The following is an 18,647-nucleotide window of genomic DNA, read 5'->3' on the forward strand; positions in this document are numbered from 1 at the left end:
TAGTCCTATACCATTTATAAAGAAGGTTTTAAAATATATATTGAGACCTACTATTATGTTGGAAAGGATATAGAAAGGTCTGTGGAGCCGTGAAATGTGCAAAAAGTCACATTTTGTGCAAACAACCACATTTGTGTTTGTAGCCTAAGCCTATTTATTTTTACCGTGTTATTTTTCAGCGTTTTCGTTGATGAGATTACGTAGTGCATGCGTTCATATAGATCCCTTTTTAAGTATACGTATGACGCGCCATGTGTGCCAAAATATGTATTTTTAACCACTAAATCCGTCCTTATACACGCTAAAGACATACGGTAAAATAGTGATTACTAACAACCTATGTGTCCCGTATGTATAAATGCTATATATATTACCCAAATCTTGGATTTGTCTCAGCCAAAATAACATGCATGTAAAATGTTACACAAATAAATACACAACGTAACAAACGTATCAATTTCTATAAATGCAAATTATATAATTTAATCCAATTATAAACTTTTGAATAAGTGTATACAAAACAAGATATAAAAAAAATCTGATCATAGCTGCAAAAGTATTGCAATTCGCATCAAAAGAATCAACTAGATTAAAGTGAGTTAACTAGATTAAAGTTAGTTAACGAGATTAAAGTCAGTTAACTAAATTAAAATCAGTTAACTAGATTAAAGTCAGTTAACTAGATTAAAGTCAGTTAACTAGCTTAAAGTCTGAATTAAAAAATACCTATATACATCCACAAATATATACATATAAAATCGTGTAAAATAATTATAGTATATACAATAAAATACTTTTTTACATTAAAACACATTACTTAAAAAGTAGCATTACACTTAGTAACCAAACTTACTTGACACTCCACTCCTCCCCATCAACAAACTGAAGCTGCCTTTTTACGTACGTACGTTGACGAATATTTAAAAAAACAAGACCAACAGCCATAAGTCGCGTGCTAAAACGCATAGTGATACCGGACCGACAGACAGACCCCGACCGACCGACATAGTGAACTATAGAGTCGCGTCCAGGCGACTAAAAACTCAGTCGATTCGCAAATTATGTAGGTTATCTCCCTACCAACTCTCCAATATCTTTTCGACGAAATTCTCATAATATATACTTATAATATTTTACAACTCACATTATACATGAGGACGGACCACCTAAATCAAACTTGTTATCGTGAATTTAAATGGCATGGACATTGTATTGCGTCCCTCGGCAAAATGTACACAACTTTTACACCACCAAATATCGTAACTCATGATATGACGTCAAAATTACTCAGTTCAAAGTTCATGTTTTATCGGGTTTGACGTCACTAGAAATTCGACTTTCACTTGTTACACCCAGGCTCACATCAACATCGCAGAGAGATATGTACACTACTTTTATCGCAATACAAGAGCGTAAGAGAGGCGAAAGAAATCATGTACGGTTTACGAGGGCATATGGCCTACACCATCAGAAATGGTTACGGTGAGTAGGCCTATGGCGGTAGGTAATGCATACCGTCGTTTTTTTAAAAATTGTGTGAAGGTAAACACTGCATACTGGCGTCGTTTTTTTTTCACAAAGACGTGCATCGTAATTCCTCACCTGCTCTGTTATAATCAACATACTCCTTCGGTGACGTCATTCCATTATGCGACGACGTCGTTTTCCCGCCGCCGCCGTTCTGATTTATGTGTAAGTTTGGTAAAACATCTTTCGGTTGATTCGCTTTGTTTTGTACAAATTCGGGATAGGATTTTGCAAACGAATTGTCAAAATCCTCATTTGGAGAAAAATACGAGTATCTGCCTTCTCTTCCAGCTGGACTTAATTGGCTAGGGCTTAGTTGAGAAGGACTATAAGAAGCAATGTGCGCTTTTAAATGACTTGGATCCAGAGTTAAGAACTGGTCCATCGGGGCGGGCTGATGATTATCAACCCCATATTGTCTGCTGAAAGGTGCGACGGCTGCCGTTTGTTTAGGAGAAGGACTACGTCGTGTCAGTTTATCAAAGAACCCGCTTTGTGGTCTGCTGTTGTCAAAGCTTTGATCATCGAAAGTTAGGTCAGAATCGCCAAGAATAGAATCATAGTCACTCATTTCAGAATCACGGTATTTTAAAATTCCTGGCGGGTTGTCTGGGTCGAAATCTTTAGAAGCTGTAGGTGAGTTACATTTTGACGATGGATTTCTTTTTAGTTGGATGACGGTCTCTCTAGTGTAGCCCATAGACCATTTGCTGTCATCGCTATCTCGGATTCGTTTTGGAAGATTACGCCGTGGTGTTTTCTTTTTTCGTGGCTTAGCAGCAGCGGGTTGCTCAGATTGACCATCTAGCGTATCTTCCTGTACGAGTGGTATTCCTGTTTGCTGCTGCTGGCTGAGCTGCTGCTGACTGAGCTGCTGCTGCTGCTGGCTGAGCTGCTGCTGACTGGGCTGCTGCTGACTGAGCTGCTGCTGACCGAGCTGCTGCTGGTTGGGCTGCTGCTGAATAAATTGCTGCTGATATTGCACAGTATCTCCGTTTGTCTTTTGGGCCATCCCTACAGGTTGCTGGCTATATTGCTGGTGTTGCATGTCTCCATATTGTGCAGTAGGTTTGGCATATTGAGGCTGTTGACTATACTGAGCATTTAATTGCATGTTCCGTTGAATCTTGTGCTGTTCCTGTATCTGATGGTAACGAAGCATGGCTGCATCAGCACTGTGTCGGTTAAGTTGCTGCTGCGGCGCCGTGCTTTGCATATTGTCATGCCGCCATTTTTCGTTCATCTTAGGTGATTCTTCTAACTGAAGTATTTCCTGTGGATCGTTCACATCTTGCCAATGTTTTCGTTTATCGTACATTTTAGGCGAATCTTCAAGACCGATAATTTCCATGTCGTCTTTTGAAAATTGACTCTGGTGTCCATTTGGGTGGTGTCCATTCTGATGGTGTCCATTCTGTTGATGCCCATTCTGAAGGTGTCCATTCTGATGGTGTCCGTTTTGATACACCGGTTGTCCATTCTGCATGGGTCCTGTTCGACCAAGTGGTTTTCGATACCCGTCGTCAAACCCGGGGTTCGATAGACCAGCGTCGGCAGTAGTAAATACGGTACTTTCTCTAGTGTTCAATGGTTCCTGGTCATCTCGTCCTGAAAATAAAAATAAAGTATGTGATTTATCAACTCGTCTGCAACAGCAATGTTGGGCGTTCTTTCAAGGGCAGCAGTGATGCTTTCAGAGAAGAAGTTCACCCTTTCTGGTTCTAATCCAGTTGTTTGTACGGTCTACAAACAAATTTCCCGTGAAACTAACGACGGTATTTTTTAAACAATACGACCAACTAGGAGACATCTTAAAGGCAATGTATTGGGTGTACACGGTGCATTAGGTATCCTTTTAATGACGGAGCGCCGTTTTATGTTGACAAAATTAGCACCCCGTTTTCAATAGGGTTCTACTGTAGTAGAGATGCCTTACGTGTAGGAGGCCCACCATGGCAGTACGTGCAGTGTTTTTTCTTCCCTAAACTTACGCCTTGTACTCGTACGCATACTGTTTCTTTTGAAAGAGCCTCGTACGACGGGTGCGTCTCGTCTTATTGAATTACGATTGCTCGACTTCTGCGCCGAATGTTTTCGTTCCATAATTCTTTCGTCCAGTTTCATTTTAAGCCTCCTCAGAAAATACGCTAACATACCAAGAAGCAGGCATGCAACTATGCAACCAATTACGATTCCAGCGATTGCACCGTTCCTGAATATGAAAATAAGGGGGAAAAGAGGGAGAGTGAGTAACTTAAAATGCACTATATGTGTAATAATACAGTAATAAATTTTCACGATACAGTGAACAAGTGTGTTGGTGTGATCGGTTTAGAGCATATGTTTTATTTGAACAAAATTGTCGAACCAAAATTCCGTACCATTATTATATTTAATATCAATTGTTGTGTCTATCAAAATAAACTTAACATATATTCAACATGTATATCGTACGCAAAACTGCAACTTTCTTCTCCATAGCAATTTTTATTTTACCGATAATACAATATTATCAAATATCTAAAGCATAAAGTGTGGCGTAATAATATCTCAGTTTGAAAGACTGTGAAGTGGCCTGTTGATTTAAGGCGCAGGTGGATGATGTGTTTACACCGGGCGCAACGAGTCCGTCGTTTATATTCACATAGCTGCGAGCTTTCTTCAATAGAAATGGGTAGCTCTTTGTCAATAACACTATTATGGCATAACAAATAATATGAGGCTATAAACTATTGTGAAGTCAGCTGTTGTGCTGTATGTGTAAAAAATGACATCTCGATCAACCTTTTGAGACTTCAATAGGAAGTTATTTCTTTAAAAGAAGTTATTATGGCTTAATATAGTGTAAATGCAAATAACGCAGTGATGATGATGATATTAGGTTTTAAACTTTATGCCTTTGTAGCCCACAAAATTGCGTAAGAATTGTGATTTTGTAATCATGTCGTCATCAAAGTGTCATTAAATTTGCTCTGAGAATAATTATCTTCGTGTGGTATATCGTCACCAAATACAGGCGTCATTAAAACATGATGTCAAGATATGCAACAACAAAAACAGTAATGTAAGGTAGAGCTCTGTGTACACTATCAAACTTGAAAAAATGTAATGTACCCATATATGGACATGATAATAATAATAATAAATAATATATTTATACAGGATAAAACAATCAGATAACAGTGTATCTGTTTTACATTGTGGTCCTGTCTTAATCAAAATATACAAAAGAGAAACTTAATTAAATATAATACAGTGTTTATGAAAAGAAATGAGATTTGTATCTAGCCTTAAAGGACGTAATTGTTGGTGCCGATTTAATATTAATTGGTAAACTGTTCCATATTTTTGCGCCTGCATATCAATACCATATTTGGGCACATCACATTTTGTTGTTGTCAAACTATAAGTTAGATAGTGTAGACAGAGCTTTAGTCTTACGAAAGTCCATCTTGGGTGCTGCTTGATAATCCAGCATACGAACAACATTGTTCGAGATTGTAATCTCCACAGCAATATTCCAAACTAGAATCTGAAGCAGGAGGGCAGTATATTGAGTCTCCTTGATTAATACAGGTAGCACCACAAACTGCAAAAAAATATCGTCATCAATATGATCGTACTGTAAATATTATTTCATCTGGAGCATATATTTTAAGACACAGATAGAATAAGACAAACAATCACAAAATCAACTCAATTACATGGTATATACAGTAACACGGTATATAACCCACGCATGGTCAGTGTTTAGATCATGAAAGCGTTATGTTATGACACGGTATTTAAAGATGTATTATTGTTCCCCCCCCCCCCCCAAAAAAAAAAAACATGATCACCAAAAACCGATTGGTTGGCAGCCAATTTTACCATTTGTTGGCTTTAAATTACAGTTTTTTCAGGTAAATAAATTGTTTTTAGATCAATTTTTTGGTCAAAATGGATAACTATGATGTTACATTAAACTGGCATATTCAACAACAAAACACTTTTCAGGGGACAACACATCTTTAAATTATATGAATGATTTCATAATGAAATATATTAATTGTTTAAAATAACAATAAATAAAGTTTGCCGGTATGTGTATAAACATTTAAATATAAAGATGTATTGTTTTATTGTTTTATCAGTATGTCATTAGTCCTCGAAGAAAAATCTTCTGATGTATTGTTCTTTCCATTGTATATAGGCTTATACTATATATATATATATATTTTGAAGATGATTGGCATTTTCGTTTCTTCTTTCTTTAGTACTTGATATAAATACTGTACAAGTAAAATATTACAGTTTGCTTTTGAATACAATATATATATATTAATTAAATTTCCTGCTTTATAAGCAACCATTCCTGCTTTGTACCCCATAGCTTTTGGAGGCGTGCCTTTATAACTATGCCTTTTGTTTGTTAACATCTTTGATTGGCTGATTTGTTTTATTATGTAATTTTGTGACTTATATATGTTATCCTTTGTTACAATTCTTTTCACCTGATGATGGGCTATGCCCGAAACATGTCGTTAAAATAAATCTATATTGAGGCAGTTTTAACTTATTTGATCTTGATTTTTTTCTATATCCTGCCTATGCAGCTCTTTGATTATATATATATATATATATATATATATATATATATATATATATATATATATATATATATATATATACGTATACGTTCAAATATCATGTTTTTAATTGGCTTCTTAATTCATTTAATCTCTTACTGATTACCTCCGTGGATAGCCACATCGCCTCATAGATTACTAGGTTACATGTACATTTTTGTTTTTCCGTGAGAATTTACCGTTACATTCAATCTGGCGTGACAAGGTTTTATATTATACTTTTCCATTCTTTAAAGTATTAAGTAAATTCAATAACCTCTCTACTTCTATTGTTGAATAAGGTCATTGGAAACTTATTTGAACTGTATTTGTTCATCGATGTATTGTTAAAACTAAAGTATAACGCATACTTATGCATAGACAATGGTGTGATATAGGACGGACGACTAAATAACATGTTTTTACCCCATGTACTGTTAACTATATTTGAACATGAACGGTCACGTGTGCTATTTTTCTTGTGATGAAATTCCGAGCTCTTCTCCATTAGACACCATTTACAAATGTTGTTATACAGTATACCAAACGCCATTATTCTATTTTTGTACAATATGCTGCGCTTACCACCAGACCCTACTCAAACTTGTGGTTTGAACAGAGCCTAAGCCTTGTCTACACTATCAAACATTATTTGACAAAAACATTTGATGTGCCTATATATAGACATGATGTCACTACTTCTGGGTTGACCAACTAGCATAGGTGTTTAGCACCTGTTTGGTCTTTCCGTGCCTCCTTTTATGTATATGGCAGAAATTGAATAAATAAATATTTAGGCACATCACACTTTGTTTGTCAAACTAGTTTGATAGTGTAGGCAGAGCTTTAGCCCTTTGCGAGGAACCTTAGATAGATAGGATTTGTAACCTTTATTATAGAAAAAATTATTACGGTGGATCTTTGAATTATTTATTTAATATAAAATTAAACGTAAATTTAATAATGTTTATAGTAAATTTGAACCAAGGTTCTGAAGTGTATGGCGAATTTTGGTTTAATTATTTAGATAGAACAAATATGCACAGTACTTTCCAATTAGTATTCGTTTGTAGTCATGTACCGATTTGTTTATCCTATGATAAAATACTAGTAACTGTAACTGAATCACAATTGGACTTTGTTACGGCTTGATTAACAACGTACAACAAAGCTGACCATTTCTGTCAAACCAGGCAAGAGTGAACTTACAATAATATCACTCTTCCCTGTTTAATCAGGATTATTTAGGTTAAGTTGGATTGATTTGAGTATATACACTTATATATCTATCTCTTCCTTTATTATTTCCCTTCCTCTTATTTCCCCTTTCTTTTCCTCTTATATTCTTCCTTTTTTTCTCTTTTGTGGCTTGAACCACCACTTGTATTCATTCATTCATTATGATTAATACATTTAATCAGTACCGTAATATTTAGTGTTAGTTGTTGTAAATCTACAATCTGCACACCAATATTATTCAATATAATCCTCATTTTTTTCTCGTAATGTTCGTATAACTAACCTTTTTATCCATATTTAATAGTTCAATACAATATTAAAAATAACCATACGTATATAAAAAAGATTTTAAAAATCTTAATTTATAGCATGATTTCCTTCTTATATTTCCCCTTCTTATTTTCCCCTCCTTTTATTTTTCCTTCATCTTATTTTCCTTTCATCTTATTTCCCGTCTCTTATCATCTTCCCTTCCTCATAATGGTTTTCTCATTTATTTATTTTCATAAGGAGAAAAAGGGGGAATTTTACTATGCGGATATGGATCTAGGCCCCAAAACAGAACAATAAGTGATATTAACCTTTCCATTGTATTACAGTATTTAAACCGTTAAGCTCATAGACCATTGACACTCTACATAGATAGCTTACCGTATTAATCCCCATCTATTGATGGCAATTATATAGTGTACAGTATGCCGAATTAATTATAATATTTTAGACTTCTAGATATAAGCATGAGAAATCAACCGAATTCGTCGAGAATTACGAACGCATGAAGCATGATATAAATTGCGTTTATCATCAGCTAATGTTGCCACAGTGTAGCCTACTTGCCTACATTACTGTTGTTGCGTAACACATTAAATTACATTACTATAATGTCATTCCAGTTGTAATTAGGCCTCCAAGACTAATTAGTACATTTCTTATTCTGAGCTGCTTAAAGGGGTTGAATTATATTATATTTTCTGTGATCACTAATGCATGGTAATATCTCCGATCGCCGTTAATTTGAATCTCAGGATCTCGTACGATCGACTACGTATGACCGCGCGTCCCTCGCAATCACACGCGAGTACCAAAAACCCGAAACTATTAATTTATATAGATAAAACAAGAACAACTTACCGAAATTTAACAGGCTTTGAAAATACAAGAGGGAGAAATATAAAGCGACTATTACAGCCATGTTTGCACTGATGCTTCTATAATATTGGTCGTCTATTGTTGCAGTGAACTTTGACCTCTGTAGCGACAAGCAACCGTGAAATATTATGCATACAAATCCATAGTCAATAGTCGTTGTTTTCAAGCATAACAATAGCGAACTGATCGACGCTCTATTCTCTTTAATAATCAACCCGGTTTTCGTGAATGAGTGTGTGAATCACTTTAATAGCGTATGATCGGGTGGGCAAGCCCAAAGCGGGGCTTGCCTTTCACATCTGTTGTTTATAGGCTACGTAATGCATCAAAACGTTTCGTTTACTGCGCAGCTACACTGTGTTCATAACAACGATTTCAATACATAAATTTATCTCAGCATGTAATAAATATCATGTAACAACCACTGCACTATTATTGGCTGGTTCAGTAATCCCGCAGGTGCAATGTACGCTGTATATCCTCAGCATTTATTGCCTTTATAATAATTGCATAACATTGTCGCGCCTGTAATAAAATAATACGGTACGCAAAAATATATACATAATAAACGATTATAATTAATTGTATATAATATATTTGCATTTTGTTTTGTCGGCATTTTTTAGTTACAGCTATTTTTTCAAAAACTTCAGATACCTTAGAATTATTGTTATAAAAAATTGTTAAAAAAACAACCATGCATGATTCTCAACAAGTAACAATGCGCCAATGAAATTGCATCTTTGTCATAAAAAAAAACATCATAGATAATATTATGAGGCTCACGCCCTCTGTTAATCATTACTATATTTAGTACACAGCGGTCATGCGCATTCAGGTTTAATAATTTACCCGGTTAAGTTGGTTATCTACCTAAAGTAAGCGATAATTTGGTCCATGGGGTTATACCTCCATGTTCGGCCCATGACTTTACTCTTAGCGAGTAAACTATCTAAGGTTGAACAATATTCATCATCATTGTAACACAACAAAACACTCTGATATGCTCATAGGCCTAAACATTATTAACCAAGCAACCATTACATTAGTTTAAAGTTTAAAATTAATTTCGTGCAAATTACACTGGTTATATAAATAATGTGGCTAATCTTTACCCGATATGTTCAAAGGTTATAAAGATTATAAAGACCTTGGGACTTGATCCCGTGCCTTATTCTCAGACAACAAGTACACCACTTCAATTCGCAACACATACGACCGTCTCCACTGTAAAACGAAAATAAGATGAGGGCTTATTTGGCATTATGTCTCCTGTTTCTTGCTATTACGGTTAAATCACAGGTTCCTAGACCATGTGGTAAGTAGCCTAGACATTTTTTATTCAAATTGTATAAAGTTATAATATTTGAGAATGGTAATCTCTGTCCTTTTTAACGTTAAAGAATGGGCTGCGTGTCAGATCATATTATATAGGCTACTGAGCCTACATGGTGATAGGCATAATTAAAACAATAATATGTTTTTTCTCACATAATTTGGCATCAAATTATTATTACCGGCTTTCATCTTCATAATTATATTGTATAATCATACTTTATGTTGCTATTTGGTCTTTGTCTTCGTTTTACCATATCTTCGTTTTTATTTTTCTTTACCGATATTATAATAAATTTTTATTAAAAAAACCCTCAAATGATATTATTCTCTCAATAGGTGCCCCAAGTGCTATGGAGGCCAAGATAATTGAGGTAATTGTCTATAACAGTAAATCAGGAGGCTACATGGTTTGATACATTTCAGTGTAGATTATTTGCAAACGGGGTATGTGCATGATGCAGATAAGAATAAGGGCAGTACCACCCTTTCCGGTACATTTGCATGTAGTGATAGCTTGGTGGTTAATGTGTTTGCATGCCTTCCAATCCCAATGTGCATGTGTTTACTAAACCTCACTCCAAGCCTCAAATAAGACTTAATATATTTACCTTAAAAGCACGAAAGATTATCAAATAGTGTATGCATCCTGTAATTTACCGAGTTGCGCTTTAAATACAAAATGGTCAGCTCAAAGGGAGGTGTTACCAGGGAAGAAAATTATCGCTAATTTTACCATTTCCTGCTGTTACATATATTTATTTCACAATACTGTAAAAAAGTCCATTCGATATTTAGAATTTGTTTTTGCACCCGCAACAATCATGGTATCCTTATTTACTTTAGGTGAACCATGAACGCCAGTATGAAGTCCGTTCTAGGTTGTCGTATGACGCACGTAATTACCGTAAACGTTACGTGGACGAAGTGTTTACCACGGGTGATAAGCGTGATTATTTCGACGTTCTGTATTTACATAACGTGGTGAGCTGAGCTATTGGCTGTTGTTATATGTTGGCCTATTTTTTCTCAGTTTATAGGTCTTTTGAATTATGTTTTTCGGGCAAGCCTATACTGTTAGACTTGCCCTAAGTCTGTATTAGACTTGCCCCAAGTCTGTATTATTATTGTCTTTTTTATTTATTTTTTATTTCGATTTTTGTCTGAAAATTTACTCTTTGCTCAAGTGGTATGCGTATGAAATGCCATATGTGCCAAAATATTATTTTGTTACTAATATTAAATCAAAACTCCGCCAGAACTACTAGTCTACTGTATCAACTAAAAAGTTATTTTTGGTAGATGAAATCTAAATTTTACTTTAATTATGTAGGGGATAGAATATCGTTTTGATCTGCAAACAAAGAAATGCGAATCTCGAAAAATCAGCAAAGACCAATTTTTCCCTATCGGAATTCCGGAAAACGCAACATTCTACGGAGAAGCAAACATCGGCACTAAAGGTTTCCCCGGTGAAGGGGTTCTTGTACAGACATGGGGCGGACAATCCGAACGAGGTGAGCAACACAGATGTATCGAATTTAAAGCATGTCACTTTTATTTTACGTTGTTTTCATTTCATATCCAAAATCTGTCCCAATATTCCTTAGAAATAGTTTTGGTTGAGAAATTTACTCACAATAAGCTCTGTACGGTACTGTACAAGGTACTATTTGTATAGGCCTCATAGGACTCCCCTACTGTAAACACAAGTAGGCCTATATGTTTGACTTTTCCTAAAAAGTATCACACCGACCGATTATGTGCATTCCCAAGACCCAAGAATGGATGATAGGACAAATTTACAATATTATTCGATTATGTGATCATTTCTGATCTTCCTTTTGATTAGGTCGCTATTCTGGCATTTGGACAGTAACCGGCTGTTTGCCGGTTAAAGAGGGTTATTATAGTAACCAAACTGGCTATATTAGTACCGAGTAAGTACAATATTTTTAATCACTTACCGTATGTTATTATGTAATAGGCCTCTTGTATAGCTATTATGATATTATAAGAGTACATGACTCCTGAAATTAAGTCGCGTTTACACTGAAGCCGAATATGTATAGTGTGAACGGACCTTTATGCATGTTATGATTTCGTAATGATTTGTATTTTACAGGTTCTATGACATCACACTTGGAATTAGTGATCCCAATGTGTTCATGCCACCTAAAGAGTGTAGCGGTGTTTAAATGCCAGTCTGCCTGTTTCATGAATTTTATTTTCTTTGTTCATGCTATTTTTATGTGATTAAACAGGTCATAGTGTAAGCATTTTTGTTTGATGGACTTTAATTTTCATACTATACGTTATATTACGGATATGGATATTGTCATTAATCCAGTTAGTAATAAGTTTTAAAATAGATCAATTTATTCCAAAAAATTCAAATGGACCAGAATTTATGAACATTCCTAGACAGCTCCTCGACCCTTTCATAGGTTACTGACCAGTATCCCATAATCCCATCATTCGGCCTGATGATACGGCTTGGATAGGTCTTGAAACGTCGCAACGCTGCTTACTAAACAAGTAAGTCCAGTTAATTAGTTTTTATCTCTTTCTAAACTAAGACCATCTTTATATTCGATACATAAGAAAGAAAAAACTAATTAAAATTATGTCCAGACAGTTACGAATAAACATGACTGGTAATAACAATAACATGAGCGTCTATTGACTCTGTTTTAAAATGTAATGTGTAAAGTAGTTTATACAGTGACGAAGTATGATAATTATTACTTGGCCGTCGTAATAGTGGGGAACCTAATGTAATTCCGTGAGATTTGAATGCTAAAGTTGAGTTCTTAGCAGTTTTGGAATCCTAGACTAGTAGAATTCATTGCAACTGAGGGTAAATTTTTCCCGACCCTATTTTGGCCGCCATCTTGGATTTCAAAATGGCCCCAATTTTTTACTTAAGACTGATAGTAGCTCCGATTTTAAACCACGTACGAACGTAATTTGTGTGACAAATCTTACAATATTATGATAAATCAGTCCAATGGTACAATTTATAATAATAGCATATGGCAACCATATTGGATTCCAAGATGGCCGTCATTAAAACGTATATAATGTATGTATTCATCAAATTATGGCTGCCATAATGCTATATACCACAATTAATATAACTTATACATACTAGATGGTACGCTCGATTCGCTCGCGTACCATCTAGGTCGTGCCCACAGATGGTTCTCGAATATACAGTAATTTCAGCGTAACAAAACTGGCGATTTCAAATGTACGTACCGCAGGACTATAATACATTGTCGTTTACAGAAACGAATAAATAGACACGATGATTTATGTAGTCAACTAAAATTAGCACCCTGGGAATTACTTCCGAAGGAGAAACTTATCACAAAATGAGTCCAAATTTTTGATTTGGACTCATTTAAAGAAACCCAATTTGTGTTTTGTATGTAACATTAGGGTTGAGGGATGGGAAAGCGGATAGGTACAAAAAGGAACAATTTTTGAATATATTCTTTATCCACTCAGTAACGAAATATTTTGTTAATGTTTTATAAGCCTATACATAATATACCTCTAAATACAGTAAAACATTTATTTAATACTTTGTTAAAACTGTCACTGTCATAATCGATTGAAATATTAAAGTACATGTCACGATACACCACTACGACGTTTATATTTTTGGTAATTATTAATTAATACAAACGTTGAGAAGGAACTGCCAGTATAAAGTTTATTTGTATATGATAATGTGTTTATATATCTAACAGTAGAGCCTATCCACAATGTCAGTAATACAGTTTATTATTATCTAACAGGACGAACATTCACAGTAAGAAATGTTCGATTCAAATGAGGACCAAATAGTTAATAGGTATTTACAGTATTGTCAAAGTATTGCAAGTTTATTCTCAAAGGGCCCATATATTTACCTACCGTATGTGTTAAACCAAGGGCTCATAAATTTACCGACTTGTGTTAAACCAAACTCTGGCAGACTGAGAGATTGGGATGTTCCATTCATCGCAAATCAATACATTTGTATAATCGTATATTAAATCTATCAAAATAGTATTTTTTAAAGAAAATCGGCCTGTCTTCAACATTATGATGGTGTACTCTAGCTGTTCAACCGGTTTTCAGCTATTAAAAACAATTATCGTAGGAGGAGATAGGAAAATGCGAAGCCTCCTCGCATTTTTGTGGCGGGTATTTTTTAAGATGGACATCCATTAGACAGTGTATACCACGATCGGAAAACACCCCTATTTGGGGCAAATCGTTGAACCTAAATTCGTTTTAATCGTCAATAACTAATTATCTAACTTAATTTAATTAGTAAACAGGGTTACATCAGGCGGTTAAAATCAGTACCGAAAGTACGAACCAACTTTACATACCATCGAGTAAAAATTCTAGAAGTAAGGCGCGATTTACCGAATTTTGCCCTTACGTAAATTTATATATAGATAACTGGTGATTTCAAACACACCCTTCACATTTCCGCAACACTTACAGAGTGTGGAGTTCCTGTTTGATCATATACAGAAAAGGCTTCGTAAAAGAAAAATAACATGAGGGCTTGTTTGGCATTATGTCTTCTGTTTTTTGCAACTAATGTTAAATCGCAGGCTCTTGCACCTTGTGGTATGTAATTTTCTTCTTTTTTTTAACTTCAGTATTTTAAGAATAGGCCTACAGTTTGTAATGGTGATTCGTATCAGTAGTTTACGTCTCCTGTTAAACATACATAGCAATATAATAATAATAATTTTTAAAAAAATCTCGTCGTCATCATATTTTTCTTCTTCAACATTAAAGATGTTTTGTTCCCCAAAAACATGAAAAAATAATAAAATCAGACTTTGAATACGCCATTTTGTTTTAGTCACATCCGTAAAAAATACCCGAACAAAAATATTATAAAATGACACAATAATGGTTAGGCCTATATTCAACCAAAAACCTTTTGCCTGGCAGTATCTTGCATTGTTACAGTCTTTTTTCAGGTAAATAATTTCTTTTTTTTCAATCCAAATTTTTTTCGAAGTTGATAACTATTAGGCCTATGTGACATTACAATGGCATTTTCAACGAAAACATTATTTTTCAGGGGGACAATATATCTTTAAGCATAAGCATGATTTCTAATACAATATGTTGTTGTCGAACGGCTATGCCTTGTCTCCATTACCATCCCCATAACTATATTTTCTCTCAATAGATGCTCCAGATTTTTTGGAGGCCAAGATAATCGAGGTAATGTTGTGAGTCTAATGAAAAAAAATGTTTGCTTATTCATCTCATTGGGAAATCGCATGTTTGTCGATAATCCTATCTTTTAAGTCTGATTTTTTTTCTCTATGAAAAGTTAATGCGCATTTAGCTTTTAATCTACTTTTTGTAGAAGACAAATTCTAAAGAAATTCTAAAGATATTTCTAAAGTTGTTTCTATACAATTTCTATCTATACAAAATCTAAAAGTAAAATATATAGAATTTGTATATAATTTCTATAGAATTTTGTTATATAAATTCTATACATAATGTATTTCGTAGGGGAAAATAATGCAACTAGTCAGAGTTCAGGAATATTCGAAGGCCCGAGGGCGAATACATTGGCCTAGTAGTAGTGTAGTATAGTGAATAACAGTAAATATTTCCTCCATGATTTGTCCCACTTTTTGGACGCAACACGTAATTTGATAAATCGCTTGTGATTGGTCAACTCATTTGCGTTATGCATGACGTCGTTACGTTCCGTCCAAATGGGAATCAAGCTCTAGTCAAACCAAGGCAATTAAACAACAGGACGCGATATTTCTTTTCGTACATAAGTTGAGGACCCCGCATGAAACGTCACAAAATAAACATTATTCAATAGTCGTTAAACGCACACACGTAGATTGATATCTTATAATTGTAGGTAAACCGTGAACGCCAGTATGAAGTCCGTTCCAGGTTGTCGTATGACGCACGTAATTACCGTAAACGTTACGTGGACGAAGTGTTTACCACTGATGATACTCGTGAATATTTCGACGTTCTGTATTTACATAACGTGGTGAGCTATTGTATGATTTTTTTTGTTGGCCTATTTTTCTGAGTCTTTTCAATTATTTTATGGCAGGACTACTGTATCAACTAAAAAGTTATTTTTGGTAGATGAAATCTCAATTTACTTTAATTATTTAGGGGATAGAATATCGTTTAGATCTGCAAACAAGGCAATGCGAATCTCGAGATATCAGCCAAGAACAATTTTTCCCTATCGGAATTCCGAAAAACGCAACATTCTACGGCGAAGCCACCATCGGCACTAAAGGTTTCCCCGGTGAAGGAGTTCTTGTACAGACATGGGGCGGACAATCCGAACGAGGTGAGCAACACATATGTATCGAATTTAAAGCATGTCACTTTTATTTTACGTTCTTTTTATTTAAAATCCGAACGAGGTGAGTGAAAGATCAAAGTAAATCAGTCTCTACAAAGTGTTTACTAATTTGACAAAAGAAGTGAGTAATTTACACAATAAATAGGTATAGTGTAATGTGTTTTAACCCAATACACAGACGTGCTGGTATTACATGAAACATACGATCCTCCTGTGCACCGCATATGTTTTAAAACTTAGGCTGACCGATTTAATTCCCTAATAATAATAGTTTATCCACGTTCACGGATTATGTGCTTAAACGTGTATGAATTCTTCACATGCAATCTCATAAGTACATTTTTACTCTATTCTTCTATCATGTGACCATTTTTTGTATATAATTTAGGTCGCTATTCTGGCATTTGGACAGTAACCGGCTGTTTGCCAGTTAAAGAGGGTTATTATAGTAACCAAACTGGCTATATTAGTACCGAGTAAGTACAATATTTCTAATCATCTATTAACCATGAAATTACATTAATAATTAAAATAAAATTATGGTATAGACAGAAGAATCTTAAGGCAATCCATGATGACCCGAAATAAATAATTATATATATCTCTCTCGTTGAGTTTATCCCGTTTTTCAACGTGGACGTGACATTATTGGTGTCCATAGGCAATCACAACATATTGCCTTAATACCATACACATTTTTTCCTGTTCTCTAAAGAAATGAATAAGCAGTATGTATAGTGTGAACAGACCTTTATGCATGTTATGATTTCGTAATGATTTGTATTTTACAGGTTCTATGACATCACACTTGGAATTAGTGATCCCAATGTGTTCCTGCCGCCTAAAGAGTGTAGCGGTGTTTAAATGCCCGTGCATTTAACGTGCGGCAAAGTTTCTTGAATGTATTTTCTTTTCATTTTTTGTGATTCATTAAAAAATATAAAAAACAATGTAAAATCAATTTAAACGTATAGACCAGTTTGATCAGAAAAATCTTTCAAATTACGCTATATTCGATAAACAACAATAAAGGAATTAAATAAATGATTTGTAAACAATAGTTAAATTTATTCCTCAAAACATCCTTTGTACTATCTATTTCTCCCTTATTCTTCCTTATCTCCACTATTGCAATATTGTCTGGGGGAACACTTATCCGTCGTACCTAAACAAACTTCTTTTACTACAAATAAAATGTATTAGAAACATTTCAAACTCGCCTCCAAGAGCCCACTCAGATCCGTTTTTTTGCATCCCTTTCCCTTTTAAAAATTTACGATATAAATTGCCTTCAACAATGTATTTTTGTATACTCTTGGTTAAATTCCCTAATCCCCACTCAATTTCAACCCCTGTTCAAATTCAATTTCAACTATCATAGTCATAACACAATTAGAACCTCAAATAAAATACATATTCCATTACACAAAACACTATCTTTCCAACATAACATTCAGTTTTCAGAGCCAAAATATTGGAACAACTTCCCAAATACATAACCGAATCGCCAACAAAAAAACATTTCTCATTTAAGCTAAAAAGGCATCTATTATCCACATACAATCACTGAATCCTAAATAATATTAATTCAAATTTCATTGATATTTTCAATCGGTTATTTTTGTTTACTTTGTTTTTTTTAATGATTTTTTTATATTTTTTTTTATTTTTTTGCAGCCCACTACACTTTCACAAACACTGTTAATTGAAAAGAAAAGAGAAATAAATGTTCTGAAATAAAATAAAATTAGGAAAATAGCCTAATAATATAGTTTGTTATTGAGAAATGTTTTTTTAAAAGCTACATTTACACTCGATACAAGCAAGACAACAAAGTACAGTGTGAATGTGTATTTACCTGCTACATTTACACTCGATAAAAGCAAGACAACAAAGCACAGTGTGAATTTATATTTACCTGCTACATTTACACTCGATACAAGCAAGACAACAAAGCACAGTGTGAAGTGTGTATTTATCTGCTACATTTACACTCGATACAAGCAAGACAACAAAGCACAGTGTGAATGTGTATTTACCAGCTACATTTACACTCGATACAAGCAAGACAACAAAGCACAGTGTGAATGTGTATTTACCTGCTACATTTACACTCGATACAAGCAAGACAACAAAGTACAGTGTGGATGTGTATTTACCAGCTACATTTACACTCGATACAAGCAAGACAACAAAGTACAGTGTGAATGTGTATTTACCTGCTACATTTACACTCGATACAAGCAAGACAACAAAGCACAGTGTGAATGTGTATTTACCTGCTACATTTACACTCGATACAAGCAAGACAACAAAGTACAGTGTGAATGTGTATTTACCTGCTACATTTACACTCGATACAAGCAAGACAACAAAGCACAGTGTGAATGTGTATTTACCTGCTACAT

General features: G+C 34.5%; 3 protein-coding genes across 3 annotated transcripts; 2 read left to right on the forward strand and 1 right to left on the reverse strand.

Moving 5' to 3' along the window:
* Positions 1–709: 709 nt before the first annotated feature.
* LOC140060955 (uncharacterized) lies at positions 710–8,966 on the reverse strand. Its single transcript, XM_072107331.1, has 4 exons — positions 8,505–8,966; positions 4,969–5,116; positions 3,519–3,739; positions 710–3,135 (listed from the first exon to the last, which is right to left on the reverse strand). Exons 1-4 carry the CDS (start codon positions 8,563–8,565, stop codon positions 1,574–1,576), a joined length of 1,992 nt encoding a protein of 663 aa, XP_071963432.1. The 5' UTR covers positions 8,566–8,966; the 3' UTR covers positions 710–1,573.
* Positions 8,967–9,685: 719 nt separating this feature from the next.
* Positions 9,686–12,395, forward strand: LOC140060293 (mammalian ependymin-related protein 1-like). Its single transcript, XM_072106440.1, has 6 exons — positions 9,686–9,840; positions 10,197–10,231; positions 10,704–10,841; positions 11,191–11,374; positions 11,710–11,797; positions 11,983–12,395. The coding sequence occupies exons 1-6, from the start codon at positions 9,768–9,770 to the stop codon at positions 12,053–12,055; spliced, it is 591 nt and encodes a 196-aa protein (XP_071962541.1). The 5' UTR covers positions 9,686–9,767; the 3' UTR covers positions 12,056–12,395.
* Positions 12,396–14,333: 1,938 nt separating this feature from the next.
* LOC140060473 (mammalian ependymin-related protein 1-like) lies at positions 14,334–18,215 on the forward strand. Its single transcript, XM_072106705.1, has 6 exons — positions 14,334–14,492; positions 15,070–15,104; positions 15,772–15,909; positions 16,041–16,224; positions 16,628–16,715; positions 17,031–18,215. Exons 1-6 carry the CDS (start codon positions 14,420–14,422, stop codon positions 17,101–17,103), a joined length of 591 nt encoding a protein of 196 aa, XP_071962806.1. The 5' UTR covers positions 14,334–14,419; the 3' UTR covers positions 17,104–18,215.
* The last annotated feature ends 432 nt before the right edge of the window (positions 18,216–18,647 follow it).

This window comes from Antedon mediterranea, chromosome 10 (assembly GCF_964355755.1).
Source record: "Antedon mediterranea chromosome 10, ecAntMedi1.1, whole genome shotgun sequence".
Taxonomy (NCBI): Eukaryota; Metazoa; Echinodermata; class Crinoidea; order Comatulida; family Antedonidae; genus Antedon; species Antedon mediterranea.

Bases quoted from the DNA above. Each gene is read 5' to 3' on its own strand.
- LOC140060955 (XM_072107331.1), bottom strand. From the start codon at position 8,565: ATGGCTGTAATAGTCGCTTTATATTTCTCCCTCTTGTATTTTCAAAGC. The intron at 5,117-8,504 runs GTAAGTTGTTCT...ATTTTTTTGCAG, and splicing joins TCAAAGCCTGTTAAATTTCG to TTTGTGGTGCTACCTGTATT. The intron at 3,136-3,518 runs GTAAGTTTAGGG...TTTTATTTTCAG, and splicing joins TATGCGTACGAGTACAAGGC to GACGAGATGACCAGGAACCA.
- LOC140060293 (XM_072106440.1), top strand. From the start codon at position 9,768: ATGAGGGCTTATTTGGCATTATGTCTCCTGTTTCTTGCTATTACGGTT. The intron at 10,232-10,703 runs GTAATTGTCTAT...TATTTACTTTAG, and splicing joins TGGAGGCCAAGATAATTGAG to GTGAACCATGAACGCCAGTA. The intron at 11,375-11,709 runs GTGAGCAACACA...CCTTTTGATTAG, and splicing joins GGGCGGACAATCCGAACGAG to GTCGCTATTCTGGCATTTGG.
- LOC140060473 (XM_072106705.1), top strand. From the start codon at position 14,420: ATGAGGGCTTGTTTGGCATTATGTCTTCTGTTTTTTGCAACTAATGTT. The intron at 15,910-16,040 runs GTGAGCTATTGT...TTAATTATTTAG, and splicing joins TTCTGTATTTACATAACGTG to GGGATAGAATATCGTTTAGA. The intron at 16,225-16,627 runs GTGAGCAACACA...TATATAATTTAG, and splicing joins GGGCGGACAATCCGAACGAG to GTCGCTATTCTGGCATTTGG.